This window comes from Hypomesus nipponensis, chromosome 10, assembly GCF_054491055.1.
Source record: "Hypomesus nipponensis isolate SF chromosome 10, ASM5449105v1, whole genome shotgun sequence".
Lineage (NCBI taxonomy): Eukaryota > Metazoa > Chordata > Actinopteri > Osmeriformes > Osmeridae > Hypomesus > Hypomesus nipponensis.
Window position 1 is genome coordinate 10,824,285 of NC_140370.1, and position 23,235 is coordinate 10,847,519.

Here is a 23,235-nt window from a genome sequence, read left to right on the forward strand (position 1 = left end):
TCTAGCCGCCTTATGCTGGAATGTAACAATAGACCGACGTTGTTTGAAATGTTTTTTTGGGGGGGGATACGGAGGTTCCATTGTTCATAATAAAATGTCAAACCTTGGTCATTTTCAACTGTATGCAATGTACAACCCGACCACTGGTTTTATTTACACTGACAGAAACTTGTTACATAGGATATCCAATTAATTATTTTTATCGAATTAAATTTATATTGAGTGTCCTTGTTTGAATTTTATTGGATTTACAGGATTTTTTCATTGGGTTTATCAATTTACAGTTTTACAGAATAAACAGGACAGAGATAGGCTACAAACACCAATTTATTCCCAATTTGGTGCAAAGCATAAAAATGAAATTCATGAAAAAACACACTCAGGGGCGGGGGCAGAGTTCTTTCTCCTCTCAGTACAGTAGCAGTTAGGATTGCATCAGGAAACCAGCAGTAAAACTGAAAATCACATACTATGTGCACCTGCCCAGAGTACCTAACTAGAATTTTAAGACTTGCGGTTTCCATGGTAACAGCCATCACCTTTTCAGGCACAAGGGAACACTACTACTGTAGATGAAGCACATATAGGTAGATAGAAAGAGAGAGAGAGAGAGAGAGAGAGAGAGAGAGAGAGAGAGAGAGAGAGAGAGAGAGAGAGAGACAGAGAGAGAGAGAGAGAGAGAGAGAGAGAGAGAGAGAGAGGGGGAATAAACCATTCCTGACCTCCATTATGTAGACAGAGTGATTGTGATGGCTGCAGCCATCAGATGAAAGCCAGAGCCAGTGCATTCCATGAGCACTGAATGTCCCAGAGCAGGCCATTACAGTAGCAGGCACAGTGGCGGCCATTTTGAGAATGGTCTTAACTGTAACATGTTAGATACAATAATTAACTACTAATGATGTTGCATCAAGCCAGATATGAGCTTTTATGTGAATTATGTTTGTTCTTGCACAGTTACACCAAGTCCCAGTGTTAGTATTTACTGATTATAGGCCTACTCATAGCACACTTTGACATTATGTGTGGGATGCAAGACAACACGTGGAAAACAACTAGTGGCCCTGTTTGTCACCAATTAACCCTTTGTTATAGTACAGCTGTGTAATTAGGCTGTGTACTATTTATTTATTCCGTTTATTTGTTTACCTATTCTATTCTTTATTTATTGTGTGTGTGTGGGGGGGGGGGTGAAAACGCCTGTTAGGCCTAATTCACGACAATGCAATTTCCCCAAGCCTCTGACAGAAACAACCTCGTCTCGCTGCACACAAATTATTATCCCTTACCGTTGCATTTATGAGCTATTAGCTCCATCTAGTGGTAAAATATGACATTGGTAATGCGATCCAAAAATCCCTATTGTCCTCCTGTCTTTCCTTCCATCCGAGTTCTCTGTTTGTGCAGACCACAGGCCTGGAGTCAGTTTCGTACTCAAAACTCATTATGTTCCAATGTGGAAGAATATCGTCAAACTTGACACAGATCAGCTAAAAGGACAGGCCGGCTGCTTCATTGACGGTTACACAGTGTGACATCATCGGCTCATAGCTTAGCGAACTGTCAGGGAGTGGAGTCTCACATTCCACTCTGTAGCTATCAACCAGCTAATTTACCTTGATAGTTTGCTAGTAATCTATATATAGTTTGCGAACTGCACTATTAGTGGATCAAAAATCCCACAATCAGGTAAGTGTGCATTCATATTTGCTAAACCAACGATATGTCGCTAGCTTGCTCAGTGCAGATAGCGGCGTTAGATTATAGCTAGTCTAGTAGACTATAGACTATAGTCACATCAGTGTTCTAGTTCCAGCTGTCAGCGACCACCAGCACAGCGGATTTAGGTTGGTTTGTTCATCATTTTCTAGCTCAATAACTGATATTATGACAAACGAATTTTGTCTGAAAGTAATTCAATTATGTAGTTACTGGCTACACAAGATAATCTACTCGATACTGTATTGAAGCTAACTAGCTAACGTTATAACATGACAACTAGCAAGTTATAACATACCATATCCTTACCAGACAATGCTTTCCACACAGTGTTGATTTTGTTACGTGAGAAGTGTTAACTGTAAAACATCGATTACGTTCTGGTTAGTACAAGTGATGTAATATTGCATGATGAGCTAAATCTTGCCTTCATCACCAGACAAGGACAATACTGTAGTCCATTTGTGTTGGGTTCACATGGTACCAATGTGATACTGCCTCTAGCTACCGACGTATTTGTCGTATTCTCCCTGTAATCAAAACTACTTATGTACTAAGAACTATCAGCTAGCCATGGCTGCAGTATCAGATATCTGACTCTTTTCACAAGTTGTAAAATAGCTCATCAACTACCTATTTGTTAAGAACAGCTATTGGAGTCCTGAAATAACCGAAATGTGACTTGCATGTCACCCTCCTGCAGCATGTCGGACAAGAGTGAGCTGAAAGCTGAGCTGGAGAGGAAGAAACAGCGTCTTGCTCAGATCAGAGAGGAGAAGAAGAGAAAAGAAGAGGAGAAGAAAAAGAAGGATGTGAGTCAAAAGAGGAAAGATTACATGCACCGTTAAGGCTTGGTTACTATTATTCAGGGTTCTTTTGTGCCTTACAGGGGGATTCCAAGCGTGGAGGGGAGGGGGGTGGGGGTGGGTCAGCAGCACCTCAAGAAGACTCTGACTTGGAGAAGAAGAGAAGAGATGCAGAGGCTCTGCTTCAGAGCATGGGTATCACCCCTGATACTCCCAATGGTGAACACACACACACACACACACACACACACCTTCTGCCATTTCCACTCTCACGTCTCAAGTTTTCCCCATTCCAGTGAAAATAACCCAACAAAAGTCAACATTGCATGGTTGCATTTATTTTTCATTGTGCAGTAAAACCATACAACATTTCGTTGTATGATTTTACTGCACAATGACAAATAAAGTCTAATCTAATGGTGATCTGCTTAACCCTTGCCCTTCCGAGACTGTTGCCTTGTTTTCTAATCATATACCTAACATTATTTTCACATATCCTCTAACCGTTTTTATGACCCTCTGTTTTTACGGCCCTGTGTTTATACTGCTGGTTCTTTTGCATGACACCGTAAGCATGCTTTCCATTGACCCCCTGTCTGTCTTCTCTTTTCTTCCTCCCTTTCTTCTTCCCTTGTTTTGACCCCCTTTTTGTTTTTTGTTTTTTTTGCCTCAAATTTTTACATCAACCCTCTTTCACACACTGGCATGCACACACTGTGGACCACACCCCCACAGCCGAGCCTCTGAGAGTAGTAACAGAGGACACCTGTCTGTTTCACTACTTAGTCCCCGCCCCCATGTCCCCTTCCAACAAGTCAGTGGGCAGCGAGACAGGAAGCCAGGACTCTGGAGATGGAAATGCCGGACCAAGGTGTGCCATGCTCAATTTTTTTTCGCCGGTATATCCATATTGTTTGTGTGTGTGAAAGGTCACCGGCATGCCTGCATGCAAAGTGTGTTGTATGTATGTTATAGCAATTCTTCCTGGTCGCCACTGTGCGGTCTACTGCCTGCTGCTGTTCTACCTTTTTAATTAACACTCCCACCTTTCTCTATTTCTCTCTCTTTCTTTCTGTCTCCCTCCTTTTCTCCCTCTCTCCCTCTCTCTTGCTCTTGCTCTTCCTCTCCCTTCCTCCCTCCACGTGACTAACGCCCTCTGGTGAGTGGCTGTATCAGGACGTTGCACTGGGATCCTGACCCTTCTACTCTCCAGCTCCACTCCGACTCTGAGCTACTGGGGTACTTCTCCTCCTCCTCCCCTTCCTCCCCCTGCTGCCCTTTCCGGTCTAATACAGGGACAGCATTCTCTTATTTTACTGTGGGATTATTGCATGTTTTTGCATCTATCTTTTCTAGTGGTGCTGTGATTGAGGATGTAAGTGTGTCTCTTGTCGTGTGTGTAAGCCTCTCTCAAACTCTGTGTGTGTCTGAGCAGGCGGGGTTCTGTCAGGCTGGGTATGGCAAAGGTGACCCAGGTGGACTTTCCTCCAAAAGAGATGGTCTCTTACTCCAAGGAGACTCAGACACCCACCCAAACGCTCTCACACTCCCAGGCCAAAGCAGGTAAACATGCTTTCTGTAATCTAAAACACAGTCACATACCCACAGTTTCAGTTCAATGGTTCAATCAATTCTGTCCCTTACTGTGTGTGTGTGTGTGTTGTGTGGCAGAAGAAGAGGACGAAGAGGAGATGGCTGTAGTGGCACCAGCTGAGGAGAGTCCGGAGGAAAAAGGAGAACAAGGAGAGCAGGAGGAGGAGGGTAAGAGCTCGTCACATTTACACTTTTACACTCTGCTTCCTGTCGGATGACCGACCAGTAGTGGGACTCTCCCTTTCGACCTTACGCCTTACCTCAAACTGTGTTCTGTGTGTGTGTGTGTGTCTAACAGCTCCTCCTCAGGAGTTGACAGAGGAAGAAAAGATGCAGCTTCTTCACTCTGAAGAGTTCATGTCGTTTTTCGAGCGAGGGAGCCGGATCGTGGAGCGCGCCCTCTCTGAGCGCGTGGACGTTTGCTTCGACTACAGCGGGAAAGACCTGGAGGACAGGGAGGGGTGAGGCTCTCACTCAAGGACACGACACACACAGACTGGAGCAGCAGATATATTTAATGACCTCCACACTTCCCCCTCCTTCCCTCCCTCCCTCCCTCCCTCCCCCAGTGAGATGCAGGCGGGGGCTAAGCTGTCTCTCAACAGGCAGTTCTCAGATGAGCGTTGGTCCAAGAACCGAGTGGTCACCTGTCTGGACTGGTCCCCTCAGGTAAGGCAGCGAGGCCCTGACCCCTGTCGGACCCCCGTTTGACTCATCTGAACCCCATCTGAGCCCAGTTTGACCCTGGTCTGTCTCAGTACCCAGAGCTGCTGGTGGCGTCCTACAACAACAACGAGGATGCTCCCCATGAGCCTGATGGAGTGGCTCTGGTGTGGAACATGAAGTACAAGAAAACTACACCAGAGTACACCTTTCATTGCCAGGTAGACACACAGACATACATGGTATATATGTTCAGGCATGCATAAAAGAACAGAAAATATGTTCCCGTTAAAGCTGTGCATGGGATTGAGTGTGGTCGTTCCCATGTGTGTGAGGGCAGTGTGTCATCTCCATATGTCTGGCCTCTTCCTCCAGTCAGCTGTGATGTCAGCAGCCTTCGCCAGGTTCCACCCTAACCTGGTGGTGGGCGGGACTTACTCCGGACAGATCGTCCTATGGGACAACAGGAGCAACAAACGCACTCCTGTACAGAGGACCCCACTGTCTGCAGCTGCACACACGGTAACACTCTCTCTCTCTCTCTCTCTCTCTCTCTCTCTCTCTCTCTCTCTCTCTCTCTCTCTCTCTCTCTCTCTCTCTCTCTCTCTCTCTCTCTCTCTCTCTCTCTCTCACTCACTCACTCACACCACTCCCACACACACACACACACACTCATCGACTGTTAGAGACCTGTGTCTCATGTTGTTTAGTAATTTGTGGGTCCATGGTGGACCTGTTCCCCTGCAGCACCCTGTGTACTGTGTGAACGTGGTGGGAACCCAGAATGCTCACAACCTCATCAGCATCTCCACCGACGGCAAGATGTGCTCCTGGAGCCTAGACATGCTGTCCCAGCCTCAGGTACCAGCGCCTGAGGACTGAATGCTCCCGTAACAAAAACTACATCTGAATGAGGAGAATCTGAAACTGGTGTTAAAGGTGTGTGTGTGTCTGTGTGTGTGCTACAGGACAGTTTGGAGCTGGTGTTCAAACAGAGCAAGGCGGTGGCCGTCACCTCCATGGCCTTTCCTCTGGGGGATGTCAATAACTTTGTGGTGGGAAGTGAAGATGGCTCTGTCTACACAGCCTGTCGCCATGGGAGGTGTGTGTGTGTGTCACTGTCAAAAATGGCGCTGCTTGGCAGTGCGAGGGAGGGTGTACTGAACGTGTGTGTGTTTCCAGTAAGGCGGGTATCAGTGAGGTATTTGAGGGCCATCATGGACCAGTGACTGGGCTGAGCTGTCACAGTGCTGGGGGACCTGTCGACTTCTCTCATCTGTTCATCTCTGCTTCCTTCGACTGGACCGTCAAGCTTTGGACTACCAAGGTAACACACACTCACTCACTCACTCACTCTCACAGTTGACATTCACATTAGACAAATTCACATTTAGCCAAAACAGCTACATACAGTCCTACCTCTCTCTCTCTCCCTCACTTTCTCCCTCTCCCTCCACTCCCACAGAGCACCCGTCCCCTGTACTCGTTTGAGGACAGTAATGACTATGTGTATGACGTCATGTGGTCTCCCACACACCCCGCCCTGTTTGCCTGTGTGGACGGAGCTGGACACTTGGACCTGTGGAACCTCAACAACGACACAGAGGTAGCACGCGCACACACACACACACTTTCTAATAATATTTGATATGTGATGTTTGTGCTGCCAATGTACTGTATTCACTCAAGGCCATGTTCCTAGCAGAGTGTATAGTTATGCTTAGTGTACACTGCATGTAACAGTGTGTGTGTGTGTGTAGGTCCCCAGTGCCAGTGTGTGTGTAGAGGGGTCTCCAGCGCTGAACCGTGTGCGTTGGGCTCACTCTGGGAGAGAGATCGCCACCGGAGACTCAGACGGACAGGTGCTCGTCTACGACGTGGGAGAGGTGAGACGTTTGTCCCTCCATAAACTCCCATTACGCCCACAGTTCTCATCCTTCTACCCAACTCACAACTTACCCTGTGTAAAACACGTCTACATTCAAATGTAGCCAGAACCAGTCTGAATCAATGGTTAGGAATAGGAACTCTCTAATACCCCACCTGAATTCCTCTCCAGCAAATCTGCGTGCCCAAAGCTGATGAGTGGACCCGCTTCGTGCGCACGCTCGCCGAGATCAACGAGAACCGAGATGAAGGGGAGGAGCTGGCCGCACAGCGCCTGGTCGCGTAATCACAATGGCTACAGAAAAACAGGAAGAGCCCCGTTAAACGTGTCACAGTGGAAAAAAGAAGCCCTCCTTTCTGCTTCCAGCATCTTCTCCCCTTCCTGTCTCCAGCTGCATCACGTTGCATAGAGTTAGAACGAGTAGAACAACAACACCAGCGGCTTGGGGGTCACACTTCATGTCCATGATCAGACTGCTTCCGTCTGGCATAGACAAGTTCACCACTGATACCCTTTAATAACGTTTTTGTTTGTCGAACAGGGCTGCTAGTGTGTGTGTGTGGAGGTGGGTAGCGGGGCGGGAGAACTTCTTTCCATCATTCTATCTCCGTGACGATTTCCTCAGGGTTTCTGTCTAGAGCTCTTGACCAACTCTGTCCTTTTCTACACACAGTATGCAAAGCTTTGAACTTTTGCACCTTTTTACAGCCTTTTTGTGTGTTTATACACGTATATGTTACAGATGTTTTACCGGTGTCTAGGCGTGCGTGTAGCTGGTCCTGGGGACTTGTCACCCTAGTGGGGATAAGGATACTTCTGTATGGTAAATGACTTTTCCTCGTTAGTTATCGAGGCCCATTCAAGCTATGCTATTTGAACGTTCTTTACTAGAACCTCTCACACGTTCTCACTGCAGAATGGTAAGTTGTGTGTCCTACTTATGTTTTGACCACTAAATTATTTATCCTGTTGTTGCATTTCATAGTAGTAGTAATATATCAAAGTATTGTTTCTGCTGATAGCTTAACTTTTACATTCTTAACATGAGCACTACGTCAAGCTTTTAACTACGATACAAAAGTACTTCTCTTACCTGGAAGATTTAACACTAGATTCTTAATGTAGGTGTTGTTTTTTTGAACCAAAGCTAGTATTATTTAGTGTTAGACATACACAAACAATGTTTACACAAACAATGTTTAGTAATAAAAACCAAGTTTATTTATCCTTCTTTAAAGGGTTATAATGAAGCTTGAGTCATATTCAGTTATGTATGTTTACCCCTTAACATTCTATGACAGAACCGGTCATATTAATTATTGGTTACAACATATTGCACTAAAATATTCCCCAGTTCCCAAAGGTCTGTCATTGGTTCTAGATTCTTTTATACTGGGTAATTAATATGAGAGGGGACACTTCCAGTCCAGTAATGACCAAACGGTTGCTCCTGCCCTTTGAAATGAAGACACATTCATGTGGGTAAAATTAAAACCACATGGATGATTTATTTCAATAAAATACAATACAATGAATGAATTGAAATACATTTAATTTATTATTACCTAATTCTCTGCTCATTTATCAATAAACACTTTATTGAAAATGTCTGTACATCAGTAAGTGATTTTCAGTCGTTCATTTCAACCGTATCAACCATATCACCATAACCGCATTCTTATATTAGTGTGACGTTGATCCAATGTCACCACAACATAATTGTATAAGGTTACAGTGAAACCATTCTCATGCCACTATTAATGGCGTTCCACAATGGTGTTGCTTTTTGGAGTTACAGTGAAAGCTCTCCTGCTTTACTGAAACATAACTGGTCTGTAGCTGTATGCTGTCTCTGTACAGCCGATCTACAATATGTACACTACCTCCCTGTGTGCGGACCAAACAGGAGAGCCCTATGCGATGCTGCCAGTCAACCCCCTACGCACACCGTCCAATCTGACAAGCTCTAAAATCAAATCAGCTACTCATGAAAAAGAGGAGGCTCCACGCAGGCTCCATCCAGACACTGGTTGTAGATGAGAGATGGGAGGAACAACTAAATGGAAAGGATGGGCAAGGAGTGGAAAAGGAGAGGAACATGCAGCCACTGGAAGTGCAGAACCCTCCAGGGTTCTGGGCAGTGTCTGCACTTCAACACTGATCTGGTGTCAGTCTCCAGGACCAGGGCTGGGACCACTGGAGCAGACCCTGGAAACAGTGGTGGGGCAGGGCAGTGTGTGTGTGTGTGTGTGTGTGTGTGTGTGTGTGTTTGTTTATTAGTGTGTTTGTAAATGGCCCCCTAGGAACGGAATGAGTGTATGCAAATATCTTTGCGATTCTGCATGACTGGCCCCTATGTGGAATGTGTGTTGTGCGTACAGTATGTTCCTGTGTGTGTGTGTGTGTGTCTAAAGTGCGTAGCCCCAGACAGAGGAGAAGAGGGGTGATGGTGAAGGGTGGAGTCCTTAGGGGGCCTGTGCGGCGGCTGGAGGAGCCTCCTCCTTGGGGAGTTCTGTGTGGATGGAGACCACGCCAGAGGACTTGAACTTGGGCAGATGAAGCCCAAACTTGTTCTCCACCCCAGCGAAGGTGGCCGCGGCCAGGCGGTAGCCTCCCACATGGTCCGCATTGATGGGAGGAAGCTCCGAGATACGAGACTTGGGAGTGGGCTCGGACCCTGCGGGACGACTGGAGAGAGAGAGAAAGAGACAGAGAGAGAGAGGAGGGGGGCTCAGCGTTGCTCCACAGTGACCGCCAGGAGCATGGACAGGATGCGACTGACGATCCTCTTGGAGCTTACATATACTAGTCCATGTGTTGATGCCGTGCCTTACCTTCCACCAAAGTCCACGTAGAACCACCTCTGCAGGAGCTCGTAGGTCACCAGGGTCACACCGAACTGAGGAGAGGACCGGCACACACGGGCTGGGGAGGGGTCAGGAGGTTAGAATACAATGTGGTTTCTCCAGTCACTTTGACGGGCTAAGCGCACCACTGCCCCTCACCCCCACGTGCACACACACAGTACCTCCGGCGCCTTTCCACAGGGCCTTGAATCCCTCCTCCCTCATGATCTTCCTGAAGCAGTCGATGACTCCTGTGTAGGACGTCTGCCCTGCCCTCGCCGCCACCTGCAGACGTGTCTTAATGACATCCGCGGGCGTCACCAAGGAGGCCGCAGGGATACCTGGGACATTGAGTCAGGAGCAATGTGTAAGAGAAGGTTTGGACCCCCTCAAAGTTGGGGTGAAATGCACACTCTAAAACAAGGAAGCGCACGTACCAGCGATGGCTCCAGCTGTTAGGAGCTGCAGGGGTCCCAGCCGGCCCTGCTCATCAGCAAACTCAGCCTTGGTGTGGGCATACACCGGGAAGAAGATGGCTGAGAAGGGGACGTCTCGTAGGAAACATGCTTTGGCCCCCTACGCACACACACACACAACACAGACGTGTGCTGCCTTTAGGTCACTAAGAAACCAAGCAGTAGATGTGTGGGATGTAACCACCCAAGCATACCTCCACACACACACACACACACACACACACCAACCTTGTAAAGTCCAAAGAAGCCCAGGTCCCTGACCACGTTGAGGGCACTGACCCTGGGGCCTGTGGTGATCTCTCCTGCCACCTGCAGGCGGATCTTTACAATCTCCAGAGGGTTGGTGAAGATCACCTGGGAGCCTCCAGCCTGGACACACACACACACAAACAGGCTGTATTAGAAACAGAAGGAACCAGTGTGTCTTTGGATTGTCTGCCGTTCCATCTCTGTGGACACACAAGTGAAGTTAGACGCCAGGATTGAGGGGCGGTGTGGAACAGAGGGAGAGTTGGTCCTGCCTCATACTCACACAGGCTCCTGCCAGCACCTCTGCAAAGGCTGGGATACCATCTTTGGTGGTGAACTTGTCTCTCACAAAGTCATTCACCTGCAGAGCAGAGGGGCAGAGAACAGAGCCGGCGTCAGATAATTCAGATACCATAGTGCTGCTAACCCTAACCATTTAGAACATTAGTTGTTAGAAATATACATATTTTCATTTATGTCATATATACATTATAGGTAGGTAGGTTGTCATAGGTAGGATGATGCAGAATGATGGTGGGAAGGGCTCACCGTAAGTTTAATGGCCTTCTCTGGAGCTACACCTATCAGCTGGGGCACCAGACCTGCAGGGTAGCATGGGGGATTGAGTCCAACAGGATGGACAGAATCAGAATATGACTACAGTTTCTATGAGGGGTGGGAGATGAGGCAGAGCAAAGGAAAGGAGGATGGGAGGAGGGGAGAAGTCGAGGGAAGAATACGGGAGAGAAATGGAAGAGAGAAGGTTCTGTACTGAGGTGACAGCTGAGAGGAAGGTAACAAAGAAAAAATAGAGGAAAAAAGAAGGGAGCAGAAGGAAAATGGGTGAGTGCTCAACAATGGCAAAGAAACAAAAGGTGGAAGTCTCGCTACAGAATTCTACCAAGGAGCAGGCTGGATAGAAAGAGAGAGAGATGGTGAATGAGTCTTGCACAAAATAAAGGATGAGAAAGGGAAAGGGTAAGACAACGTGGTGAAGACGGGGGAGGAGAGAGTAGTGTACCTCTGTAGAAGCCAAAGAAGCCCTCATATCTCAGCACCTTCTTGGCACAGTCGAAGCTGTTCTTGTACATGAGCTCTCCCACAAAGGAGCTGGTTGAGCGCTGGTTCTGCATGCGGGTCTTAACCAAGTCTATAGGATACACGGCCGTCGCTCCCGTAGCTACGCACACACATCGGATACGCACACACACCCAAACTCAAGCATTAGCTCTATAGTTCATTATCAAGTATCATGAATAATAAATCATAGGGCACAGGATTACGCAAAGGCTCTTTTCCAGCTATGAAGGCCTTGAGGCCCCATCGTGGGCAGGTGAGGAGTAGTGACCTTACCTCCAGCGATGGAGCCCAGGGTGAATCTGTAGGCAGACTCTGCAGCCTGCATCACCACTGACCTGGAGCCATCACCGTGGGCCTGCGGCACAACCAGAGGCATCATGTACACAACTGTCTGTCAAAATTCAAGCTTGCGCACACACACACACACAATACCTGTTTTTGTGCTTCTGCCAGATGGTAAGGCAGAGCCCCCTCCTCTAGTGGGGCTATCCTCTCGATGTCGGCCAGATTCAGACGCCTGACACACACACACCAAGACACACACTCAATAACATAACAGTGTCATCACTCCAGCCAGGTACAGACATGCAAGGCTTATGTAACCCCGGCGCGTGCGTGTGTTTACCCAGAGGGGGAGTGAAGGCCCGAGAGCTGGTACAGGATGTCAATCTCCATGGGAGTAATCTGGCCAAACTTGTTAGCGGCATGAACAAACTCCTCTACAAAAGGAAGGGGAAGAAACCAGGAAGCGAGGAATGGTGAGAGAGGGAAAATGAGAACCAGAAAGAGACCGAATGTGACACATAATACCTGTGAGGAGAGCCTTAGTATATAATGACTTGCCAGGTCACCCTAATGGAGACCTCACGGGCTCTATTAACAGGCAACTTTGCAACAACATGTTTGCAGCTAAAAGCAGAGTAGCAGTATGATCCCACTCCATCTCTGCTTTAGTGGCAGTTTGTGTGTGTGTGTGTGTGTGCGTGTGCGCATGCGTTACCTTTGGTGACCAGTGTGTCCTTGCGTGTTCCAGCCAGCGTGCTATAGATCTTGCGGATCAGCTCCATGTTGTTAAGCAGGGCGTTGAAGGCGTTGAAGTAGGAGAAGCTGACCATGTGACCCCCTGCAGCCTGGGAGAGGAGACGCAGCGCAGGGGAAGGTTCATTTGACAGCTTTTATACCAAAACATCCATCGTGTCATTGGCATTCTACAGGTTCATGTGTTTTGATTGTCATGATATCAAGCATCCCTCTCAAGTCCTCACCGACACCAGGTTTTCCTCCACAAAGGGTGTAAGCATGTGGTGCCGTATGGTGGCCATGATGTCACTGAAGTCCATGGCAGAGATGACCCCACTCTTGCCCATGTCCTTCTGGGCAAACGCCTGGCGGGCATGCTCCAGCTGCAGCTCCTGCAGGGCGCCCAACAGGTGGCACAGAGTCAGGTGTGGTTGACACTCGGACAATAGTGTGTGTGTGTGTGTGTGTGGATACCTGTAGGAACTGGGTGAACTCGAGGTAGCTGAGACGTTTCTTGCGGTCGTGGCCAAAGTGCAGGCGGATGAACTCACAGTCCCAGTTGAAGGGGATGTGGTGGTGTACAGTAGTCTGGCTGAAGATGTCACGGGCATTATCTGTGTTCCCCACAGCACAGAAAGCATCAACACCATTTTAACACACTGTTGAGTTGAACAAGATTTTTTTTATTTGTTATAACTGGATAACACATTCAGACATGGAGTATCCTTCCCTGTTAAAATCAATCTAGTGACCATTACTATGTCTCAGTTTACACAGCCCAGGAGAGAGCGTGAGACCCAGGAGGTAGGTGTGTATGTGTGTGTGTGTGCATGCATGCGTGCATCCCCATGTACAATGGCTTAGTCAGAAAGCATAATCTGGTTAACAATGTAATGATTAAGAAATTCCTTCAGCTGGACAAAAAAACAACTCCAGAGCCCCAACTGTGCAAATATGAATGGATAATTGAGCATACACTGAAACCCCACACAGAGAAGTACATACCAAAGGAGATGTCGCCCGTGCCAGTCTTGTCAAACAGCTGGAAAGCTACGATGAAGAGCGCGTCAGGAACACACAACACCGACTCAAAAGCCAGAAACTCCTGGAATGAGATCAGTCTAGATGTGTGTGTATGTGTGTGTGTGAGGGAGGGAGTGATGGACACAAAGACAAGAAAAAAGGTGTGTTAGCCTTGTATGACAATGGCACCATTAAAACACAAAGCTTAGGCACCCAATCAGAAGGAGAAAGGTTTGCTTTCACAGAATTCTTAAAATAGTCTTAAATTCTTAAAATAATATCCACAGCAATATATATATATACATATATTAAGGAGATTCCATCATGCAGTATTTGGTTAATTACAACATGCAACAGCAATTGCTGACAGTTTGATGGCTGATGGGAGGTCTTTACTTTCAACAGAAGCTCTGAATGACACAGGAGTATGCCTCTGAACATGAGCCCTGCAAGACACAACCGCACGTAAACCAGCGCGCGCACACACACACACACACACACCACCGTGCGTTTCTACACACATGTACTCTGTCTCTCACTCAGTGATAGGCTTCAACAAATGCTGACCCTTGTAGCTAATTAACAACATATTTCTATTGCGGCCGTATTGCTCTGTTAGACCTTGAAGCAATACTTGGTTTCAGAATGACAGGAATCATTAACTCACAGAGTATAATGCAGTGAGTATGCGTGTGCATAGCTGCATGCAAGTAGGCCTTTTATCTTATCAATGAGTGGCAATTATGGTAGCTACTAGCTACTGTTCAGATTAATCCAAACACATCGTTTTAGCAATTATAACGAGACGCATCCTTTTTAGTTTAATATGTGTGTGTGTGTGTGTGTGTGCGTGTGTGTGTGTGAGAGAGAGAGAGAGAGTGAGAGTGAGAGTGAGAGTGAGAGTGAGAGTGAGAGAGAGAGAGAGAGAGAGAGAGAGAGAGAGAGAGAGAGAGAGAGAGAGAGAAGGGTGCTCATACTTTTACACATACCCGTCTTTAGTAGTATCGGCCACTCCAGCGATGAGCTGAACCGTTTTGGGGTTGTGGTGGATCTGTGTATGCAATCCAAGGTACTTCTGCACAAAGTCTCCCGGGGTCATAAACTTCTCTCCATCCTTGTCCACCACGCTGGCATTCTGCACGGTAAAGAGGGGGGCCACAGAAAGAGGTCAGATAAACAGCAGTAACACCCACACTACACTCCAACACCGATGCACAAACATTTGTTTTCTAGATGAGGTAACAAGAATAACCAATTTAGGAAAATGGGGTCAACCGTTACAGGCCTTACTTTGAGCACCTCGGGCACGTGTCATACACATGATGGAGTTGCATCTCTACCATTCATTCTTATGTTGTAAGCTTTAAGCCATCTCTGAGACCAGGGTTGGTACTGTATAAGCTGTGTGTATTCAACAGCTCTGTTAACACATGACAGGAACGCCTGTTGGCTCAACAGTAGACTCACACATGACTGACTACAGGCCCAAGGGTATCAGTTAGTATTTGTTGCATCTGATCTTCTTACATTCATACCTGTGTGGCACATGCGTGGCACGACAGCTAAAGACCCCTGTGCCATGACATAACAAAAGCACAACCATGACACACACACATTCAACATAGAAGTCAGTGTAGCCACCACACCTGCTCATGCTCACTCACAGACACTGTGACAACTGCTGACCCAGATGCCAGAGTACAAAACATTAGTCGCTACCATATCTTACTCCAGCTACAAAAGCTTTTTTTTAATTGATTGATGCAGAGTATTAAAGAGCCACTCTAAATGCCTATCTGAATACATGTAATGACCGCTTGTGACATGACCTCTTGTGCCCTCTGCTTCTCTACGGTTCAGACTTGCTTAACTAGGTAGTTAACCGGTCGACGTGGAATGGCACCGAATGGAACGCTGATTGAATCAGTTGTAGTCAATACAAAATCGTTGTAGCATGATTTCGTCATCTCAAGAGTTATAATGATCGTCCGAAACCCTTACAGGTCATCAACAGGTCTTACTAACTAACAGTCTCGAACAAGCCATGACAGAGTGATAAAACAAAAGCCCGCATAAGCAGCAATATATAATGTACAAGCTCCGTTCAAGGGCAAAGTTGTCCTACCTTTTGGAAGATCGCCTTAAGTTCACTTGGGTCCGCGCGTTTAGTGGATTGCACCTGCAGCAATAACAACATTAGTCACATTTGAAACCAATGACAGCAATACAATCACACCAAATAGGTACTCATTGATCAAGCTAGGTAACTGAGGGAACTATACATTTGCTACCTTGCAAGATAGCGAGTAGTACACTTAGCATCTCCTTGAAAAGATGCAGAAAGCCAAATTTTGTAACTCCATGCAACTATAACTAAATCTACCTAGTTCTAGATATTAGGGTCATGGACTAGTAGTGTTGCAAGCTAAGTCGCTAGCTAAGGAAGTTAGCTAATTGACCAGCTCGCAAATGCTCAGTTCTAACGAGGACACAAACTGTTACCGTATCTGGTTAGCTGAGTTTGCAATAGAAGCGAGAAGACAAAACAAAATGCAATAAGATGTGAAAGAGCCCAGACAGAATAGTCAACTCAGTTGATCAGATTTGCATGCTAGCTATCTTCTATTTATGTTCAACCAAGAGATGCACAGCTGGTTAGCCCGTATCGCTAGCTCCGGCTGTGGATGTTTCATTCAAGGCCACACACCGGGCGTTAGCGCAATGATGCAAGAAGCAGAGAGGTCACCATATTCGCAAAAAAGCTTTTAGAATACAGCACCAATTGCTAACACAACATTCCCCGTACAATAAAACGAATAAATCCTGTAAACAACATTTATATATATTTCTGAAACGCAAAGCTTGCGATGCCGAAGTCACCTTGACCGCCATGCTGGTTTTGACGTCACGTACAGTTATCGGCTTGCCTGGCGCACGCGCTCCAATAGTATCTAAAAAATATCACAAAACGAGCCAGGGTTAATCAAGTCCGCAATGTGACCCAAACAACGTATTCCTTTGTGTAGCCTGTCTTGTATGATTACCTTTCTTGAAACTTCTGTTTACGGTTGTGTTGCCTCGTGAGTGGTTGTCAGTTGATAGTCGAGTGAGTACATCACTGGAATGACATTGCTAGTAATGCAATTTGACGTTTTACTTTTGTTTGTTACAGTGTCAGCTCTTTATTTCTTTGTCAATTACTGTGGGTTAAACTTCATAATACAAATAGGTTTAACGTATGCACGATGAATGCCCAGAAACCTTGCGAGAATTGAAGTATTTCAGCGGCATCCATCTCATATCGGTTGTACTGTCTTGGCACGCCTCAAGAGTCAAGAGTGGGGATGCTCCAACGTTATTTATCAATGCCGGATGCTGGTCCTCATTATTGTTGGCATTGGCTGTCTCATACCCCACTGACTGACCTAATTGTAGATTCTGGTACACAGAGCTGTAATCCAATTAAATTAACATTGGTTTGGACTGAAGAGCACATCTGAAGCCAACTGGCATATCGCCTTACTCTTTGTCAGTGTTTCCTTACGCTCTTTCACACATAAATGCACCGTGGGGCAGTCTTGCTGTGGAGCCTCCCACACTCAACTAATCTTCCATGTACAAAGTGTGTCTGCCTGCAGCTGACCCAAAGGCTACCTAAGCAATGGGCAATAAGCACAGTGCTGCTCTTAGAACAGATACTGTCTGTTCTACTGATACTGTCCCAGAAGAAGCACAACACCCAGTTTACTCATGCTGGTCTTTGTAAAAACACCACAACTATTTCAAAATCAACTAAGGGTCAGTTCCATAGCAGATAAATCAGTGTATGGTGCTGAGACTGCTCACACTGCTCTATAGATTGTTTGGTGTCAGGACATGACCCGACATGGCTTTTCTTGGGTTAAAAGAAGTCTGAAGTAGGCTGCCTTTCTGACCCATATATTGAACAGGCATTTAAAGGTATTCCGTTGTGACATAGGGTAAAAGGGCACGTTTCATTTTAAGAGACTCCCCCGTGCTAAAATAGAGATTATAGTTTTGATATGCAATGAATCAATTGTAATACTTAATGTGACCAACAGAGGGAACTACCTGGTTATATGACCTTGGTAGAGGTAGAAGAGGAACGGGATGATGATGTTCGGGTTCGTACAATAAAGTTGGAGTACAAGCTCATGTTGAATACAAAAAATAAGTCTAATCTTTTTAAATATACAAATATCACAATAACGAGATAATAAGAGATAAATAGCCCTTTTTTCCAAATAATGCGTCAAATAAAACGAAACACGTCATCTAGGTGCAATTAAAGTAACTGTACGGTAGAGGCTATAAATGAAAATATTTTTGGGGGTGTGGTAAAAACAAAATTATTTGTATAAAATCGCCGGTGAACGCAAAGCACGTGATCGCCATCCAAATACAAATATGGCGGCGCCCTGTTCCGCTAGATTCATATCAAGAGCTGGTAAGAACGTTCCTGTACTATCATTATTTTAATGACGAGAAGACAAACGACTATATGTAGAACCAAAAATAACAACGTGAATGCACTGCATTTTATTACATTGATACATATATATGAATTGCATTGTTTTTCAAGCACTCCACCTTTTAGCTTAGCTAGCTATATATCGTGCTGTTGTAGCTTGCTTATAACAACTTCACGACCAGTACTCCACTATAAAGCCACAACTAACAGTTAACTTTAATGAGATTAGGCATTAACTTGAGTAACATTGAGCGTGTAAATGTGTACATGTTTTACTATTAATAAAATGATATCTATAGCTTCATTAAACTTCTTATTTCGCTTTTAACTTCTTAAAACGCGAAGTAATCCTTTCCAGTAGGAATGTAATAGCATGACAGCACGTCTGAGTCAAACTGTCCCACATCTCCCTTCTGCCTGGAGGGTTGGGAGGATTCCTTGAGAGGGGGTGTTGTGCAAGGGGTTCTGGACGGCCCTGGGCCTGCAGCCTATCCCAGCAGCACAGGCTGTTCTTCTGGCGCAAGTGGCAAAGTTCTCACAACGTTGTCCGCCCTGCTACTGTCAGGCCAGCCTACACAGTGCCTAAGGTACAGTCAGAACTCTCTTACCCAATAGGCAGAACTTGAGTGACTTTATACTCACTGTATAAACTCTGGTCTGATATGATCCAGATGCTCAAAATGATCTGAGAAGCACATCAGTCAAGTTGAAGAACTTCTCTTTTCTCTTCTCCTTGTCTGTAGCACATCCAGCGTCCAGACTATGTATTTAGTGGGGTCATACCAGACTGGCCTGGATACATAGAGATCAAGGACGAGGAACAGATACAGGGCCTGGCTCGAGCATGTCAGCTAGCCAGACACATACTTCTGCTCGCTGGTCGCAGTCTGAAGGTACTGTGTGTGTGTCTCACTCTCTTTACTGCTTGACTATTGTCTGGGTTGTGACCTGTCATGTTTGACCGTTCACCTCCAGGTTGGCATGACGACAGATGAGATAGACTTCATCGTTCACCAGGAGGCCATCCATCACAATGCGTACCCCTCTCCTCTGCGGTACGGGGGGTTCCCCAAGTCTGTCTGTACATCGGTCAACAATGTGGTTTGTCACGGCATACCTGACAGGTACACAATTTCACCTTCTTTCATCATTGCTCTCCACACATTTTGTTATTGCCACAGATGTTTACCTGTTCCCAACTGTTTGTTGTCAGTCGGCAACTTGAAGATGGAGATATTATCAACATTGATGTGACTGTGAGTTCATCTCCCTCTGCCTCCCTGCACACAGAAACCAATCTCTACATGCAGTCCTTTCATTAATCCTGTACACGATTGATGCCTCCCCCATGTTAGGTGTATTTGGAGGGTTACCATGGCGACACATCCGAGACGTTTCTGATGGGTCATGTGGATGAGGGTGGACAGAGACTGGTGGAAGTTGCCAGGAAGTGTAGAGACGAGGCCATCGCTGCCTGTAAACCTGGAGCACAGCTCTGTGTTATAGGAAACACTATCAGGTAACACACACAGACACACACACAGACACACACACACTTAAACAGCATGCCTTCAGCTAGTAGCTCACCCCATGGTCTATTGATATGCTCTCTCCACCCCTCTAGTGATATAGCACACTCTAATGGATTCCGTGTATGTCCCTACTTCATCGGTCATGGTATTGGCTCCTACTTCCACGGGCACCCTGAGATATGGCACCATGGTCAGTCAATAAATGGAACTCATTTATCTACATATCTCAAATTAAGATTTTGACTGAGATTATACCATATACTTCTATACCCCCCCCCCCCCCCTCTACGTTGTCTTTCAGCTAACGACAACGACATGACCATGGAGGAAGGCATGGCTTTCACCATTGGTCAGTTTTGGCACATATTCACATGTTTGTGTTCTCCTGGCTATGTATTGATCCTGATTCTTCCGTGCATACAGAGCCTATAGTGATGGAGGGGTCGTCAGAGTTTAGGATCCTGAGGGACAAGTGGACAGCCGTGTCTGCAGATGACAAAAGGTGACACATCAAGCTACATGTTACACCTCCTCGCATTTAGCCGTATCTTACGGAAGTCTTTGGTGAAGATGGGGACTTTCCTAATGCTTGTGTGTCTGTTTAGATCAGCCCAGTTTGAACATACCGTGGTCATCACCTCTGATGGCGTGGAGATTCTCACCAAACTACCAGAGGAGCAGGAGCCGTGAACAGGAGATGAAGGAAATCATGCATCCGTGTCAAGTCACTGGCTGACCCTGGCTCATCAGTAGATGGTGCTGAAAAGAATAGTGTCAGTCTGCAGACGTCTCCCAGGACAGCAGGAGAAATGGAAAAACCATTGGTAGAGGTTTGCTGACAGTTTTTGCACTTTGGAACCCTGTCCAGCTGCCCACTGCTCTGTGATCAGAGACCCTCAGGAGTCCAGCTGAGGCACTAGGTCAGAAGCTAACAGTACTGAGAACATGGGAGCCAAGCTGCCCACACGACATGGAACTGCAAATCTTCTATAAGTCTGTCATTATTTAAATAAAGCACTTTTAAGTACTAACGTTTTTGGTTCCTTATTCCGGGTTGGAATGCAGCTTCCAAGAATCCCGTCAGGAGGACTGGGATGGTTAGGATCTCCCAGAGCAAGGCTGAGTGTGCATGAGGTTTTAAAAGGAGGGAACGAAACTAATTTGTTTCATACTTGACTTGGCCACTAGATGGCAGTATAGACCATTCTGTGTTTTGCTTACTGCATACAGCTCAGCACTTCACACTGGTTCCGAATGATGATCTTCATTGAAAAAGACAGTTTGTTTCATTAAACTGCACACTGTTCTCTTCTCAGGTGTAAGCATGTAAGCCTTGGTGTCTTTTAATGTGAATTTGAGTCCGCTGCTGTTAAATGAATAAAGAATTGGCGAAAGGTGGATTGACACCAGTTGCAAAAATACTAGGTTGTGTAGTTTGAGTCTGTGGTTTTAGAGTTGCTATGTGCCGCCAAGAAAAAGGCTCTTACAAGACTCATTCCTGGCATAGTTGAGAAGCAGCACATGCTTCTTTCTGTTCTTCGCTGGCTACATGTGGCTTTGATAAAGAATAAGATGCAAGTTCAGAAATAATCTAAATAGAATGAGTCCTCTGCTGTCTGATCCTGTCCTACTGTTTCTTTTACAGAAAAGCAGATGGGTAATTATCCTACTGTATAAGCGAGTCAGTCAGTGTCAGCACATCCTGCCGATGTACCTGTGAAGTGTGTGTTTGTACATGCATTGAAGTGTTCATAAGCCCCTCCCAGTATGTGTGTGTGTGCGTGTTATTTCGCTCTTGCCAGAGTGTCAGTCATGTGGGTGTGTTGTAGGTTGGATCAGATCCCACACAGGTGAGTCACTCAGGAACAGAACATCCATCCATGCTGAGGAGATCCACCAATCTTTCTTTATCATCTGTCATCAATTAGTCATGGCCTTGGTCATGTCAGGTGGTAAGGAAATGGAATGGATAACAGATCAACTGAGGATGTCCCAGCTGGCTAACATCAAGCTGTCCAGCTCAGAAAATAACAACTGAAATGTCTTGATTTACTTTTACTTTAGAATTTATGAGAAAAAAGACAATATTTATGATATTTTCCTCCATTTCACTGTTATGTTTGGTATGTGCAAGTGTTTTGCTGTTTGATTAGAGAGCAGGGTGGGGATTGTGTGTACCTAGAGCAGTACACACTTCCTGTACAGACAATTTCTCTGAGTCAAGAGTCTTGCAAACAGCCCTTGGTATACCCCCTTCTGTATACAGACACAAACACACAGAAGGTTAATGGAGGAAAAGGGAAGGGCTAGGAAAGGTGTGAGGTGGAATGGGAGGGGCAGGGAGGGGCAGGGGATGAGTAGAGCAAGCTGCAGAGGAATTTTCTCCTGTTGGGACAGATCCTGTTCTCCTTGAACATTGTCTCTCTGGCCCCCTCCTCCTTGACCATACATTTTCAGGTCGAGTTCCTGTTAGACATACACACTCAAGTACAGCAGAAAAGACGGTCACACATGATGTTCATATCAAATGCATTCCTTTCCCTGAGCTTACCATGTGGCAGTGTGTGAGTTGTGTGAATTTTTTTCTTTCTCATGTGCAATGTGGTTAGTGAAAATGACTCTCCTAGTGTGCCTGTTTACTAGTGTGTGTGGGAGTGGGATATATCACACCTTCCTGGGACTTGTTCCACTCAGGACCACAGGAATCCTTAGTCACCTTGGTGACCAGTAGAATTCCATGTCTCAGTGGTGACCTTGCATTCCAACCTGTTCAGGCAGGTCTGAGAAAGAGAGAGAGAGATATGTAAACACAAGGGTTTGTATGTTGATAGAATGCTCCATGTAGCATAGTCAGCTCCTTTTACCTATCCGATGACAAATATATGCCCACAGGGAATTCAAAATGTACGAGAGTTGGCTGTTTGTATGTTGGCATGTTTAGACTGTGGACCGTTTGTCTGGTTCTTGAATCAGTGAAAGACAAGTGTGAACGAAACAAATGATGTAAGTATTGGAGGAGGGCATCTGTTGAAGGATGTCATCGAAGAGTTCCTAACTGGAGCTTGAATATCTCAAAAGTTACATTTTATTAATGTCCAGGAATGTAGAGTGAGAATCTTTGGGTGTGTGTATGTGTTGTATGTGCTGCTGGAGGCTGTACTAAACATCTGGGATCTATGGCTGTGCTCTCTGTCTGGGTCTCTATTCTTAATAACTTTCTTTTTCCTGCAGGAATTTCATACAGACACACACACACTTTCAGCCCTCTTCTCTGTGGGTCACAGGCCTCCACAATGCCCCTTCTTTCTCACTCTCTCTCAGTGAACTAGAGAAAACCGGTTTGACAGATTTACTTCAGAGAGATTTTGCTTCAGTACTTCCCTTTCTCCTCCAATTTGGAGTGTTAAATGTGTGTGTGATGGTGGGACTAGTGGAGACATTAGTTACATTCTTGGATCAGATAAGAGCGAGGAAGGGTTAGTGTGTCCTATGGAATTATATAAAAACATCTTACTGACAGACCCATCGGTTGTCAATTGTCAATAGGTGGCCCATTGCTTATGTTCATGCGTGTAAGTGCGCTCAAGTGTCAAAGATAAAGTGACAAGTAAATTAACTAAATATTGATGCAGTATTGCTCTGACACAAGGCTTTATTATCATTTTCAGCAGTAGTAACAGTTAAGATAAAATATGACACAGAGACTGCCCAGTATTTGTCTACATCAAAGCTGTTTACTTTGTTTGTTAACGTAACATAACCTCTCTTCTGCTTTCTTGGAGGGACAACAGGTCCAGTCCAGAGCACTGAGTCAGAGAAACCCTACAGGGCTCTCTAAGGCTCTGTGA

The 23,235-nt window shown here is 45.8% G+C and overlaps 3 protein-coding genes across 10 annotated transcripts; 2 read left to right on the top strand and 1 right to left on the bottom strand.

Moving 5' to 3' along the window:
- Window positions 1-1,374: 1,374 nt before the first annotated feature.
- LOC146271678 (dynein, cytoplasmic 1, intermediate chain 2a-like) lies at window positions 1,375-7,998 on the top strand. Of its 7 annotated transcripts, none has more exons than XM_084706983.1 (17): window positions 1,375-1,689; window positions 2,423-2,531; window positions 2,609-2,744; window positions 3,261-3,396; window positions 3,702-3,764; window positions 3,961-4,088; window positions 4,197-4,286; window positions 4,417-4,579; window positions 4,688-4,787; window positions 4,877-5,002; window positions 5,157-5,303; window positions 5,529-5,642; window positions 5,750-5,883; window positions 5,964-6,108; window positions 6,247-6,387; window positions 6,542-6,667; window positions 6,841-7,998. In XM_084706983.1, exons 2-17 carry the CDS (start codon window positions 2,424-2,426, stop codon window positions 6,952-6,954), a joined length of 1,971 nt encoding a protein of 656 aa, XP_084563109.1. In that variant the 5' UTR covers window positions 1,375-1,689; window position 2,423; the 3' UTR covers window positions 6,955-7,998. The 7 variants fall into 7 exon arrangements, with proteins under 7 accessions (XP_084563109.1, XP_084563111.1, XP_084563112.1 ...); XM_084706985.1 differs by having other exon boundaries at window positions 4,200-4,286; XM_084706986.1 differs by having other exon boundaries at window positions 1,376-1,689; window positions 3,312-3,396.
- Window positions 7,999-8,204: 206 nt separating this feature from the next.
- slc25a12 (solute carrier family 25 member 12) lies at window positions 8,205-16,678 on the bottom strand. Of its 2 annotated transcripts, XM_084706982.1 has the most exons (19): window positions 16,408-16,678; window positions 16,244-16,314; window positions 15,489-15,542; window positions 14,353-14,498; window positions 13,346-13,461; window positions 12,815-12,954; window positions 12,586-12,732; window positions 12,321-12,450; window positions 11,946-12,039; window positions 11,753-11,837; window positions 11,594-11,675; window positions 11,262-11,420; window positions 10,790-10,842; window positions 10,524-10,601; window positions 10,220-10,360; window positions 9,953-10,091; window positions 9,698-9,856; window positions 9,504-9,594; window positions 8,205-9,357 (listed from the first exon to the last, which is right to left on the bottom strand). In XM_084706982.1, the coding sequence occupies exons 2-19, from the start codon at window positions 16,253-16,255 to the stop codon at window positions 9,135-9,137; spliced, it is 2,049 nt and encodes a 682-aa protein (XP_084563108.1). In that variant the 5' UTR covers window positions 16,256-16,314; window positions 16,408-16,678; the 3' UTR covers window positions 8,205-9,134. The 2 variants fall into 2 exon arrangements, with proteins under 2 accessions (XP_084563108.1, XP_084563106.1); XM_084706980.1 differs by lacking the exons at window positions 16,244-16,314; window positions 16,408-16,678 and having other exon boundaries at window positions 15,489-16,234.
- A 1,112-nt stretch (window positions 16,679-17,790) lies between these two features.
- metap1d (methionyl aminopeptidase type 1D (mitochondrial)) lies at window positions 17,791-20,414 on the top strand. Its single transcript, XM_084707742.1, has 10 exons — window positions 17,791-17,831; window positions 18,279-18,442; window positions 18,599-18,748; window positions 18,831-18,979; window positions 19,069-19,111; window positions 19,211-19,374; window positions 19,480-19,577; window positions 19,689-19,736; window positions 19,811-19,889; window positions 19,993-20,414. Exons 1-10 carry the CDS (start codon window positions 17,792-17,794, stop codon window positions 20,075-20,077), a joined length of 1,020 nt encoding a protein of 339 aa, XP_084563868.1. The 5' UTR covers window position 17,791; the 3' UTR covers window positions 20,078-20,414.
- The last annotated feature ends 2,821 nt before the right edge of the window (window positions 20,415-23,235 follow it).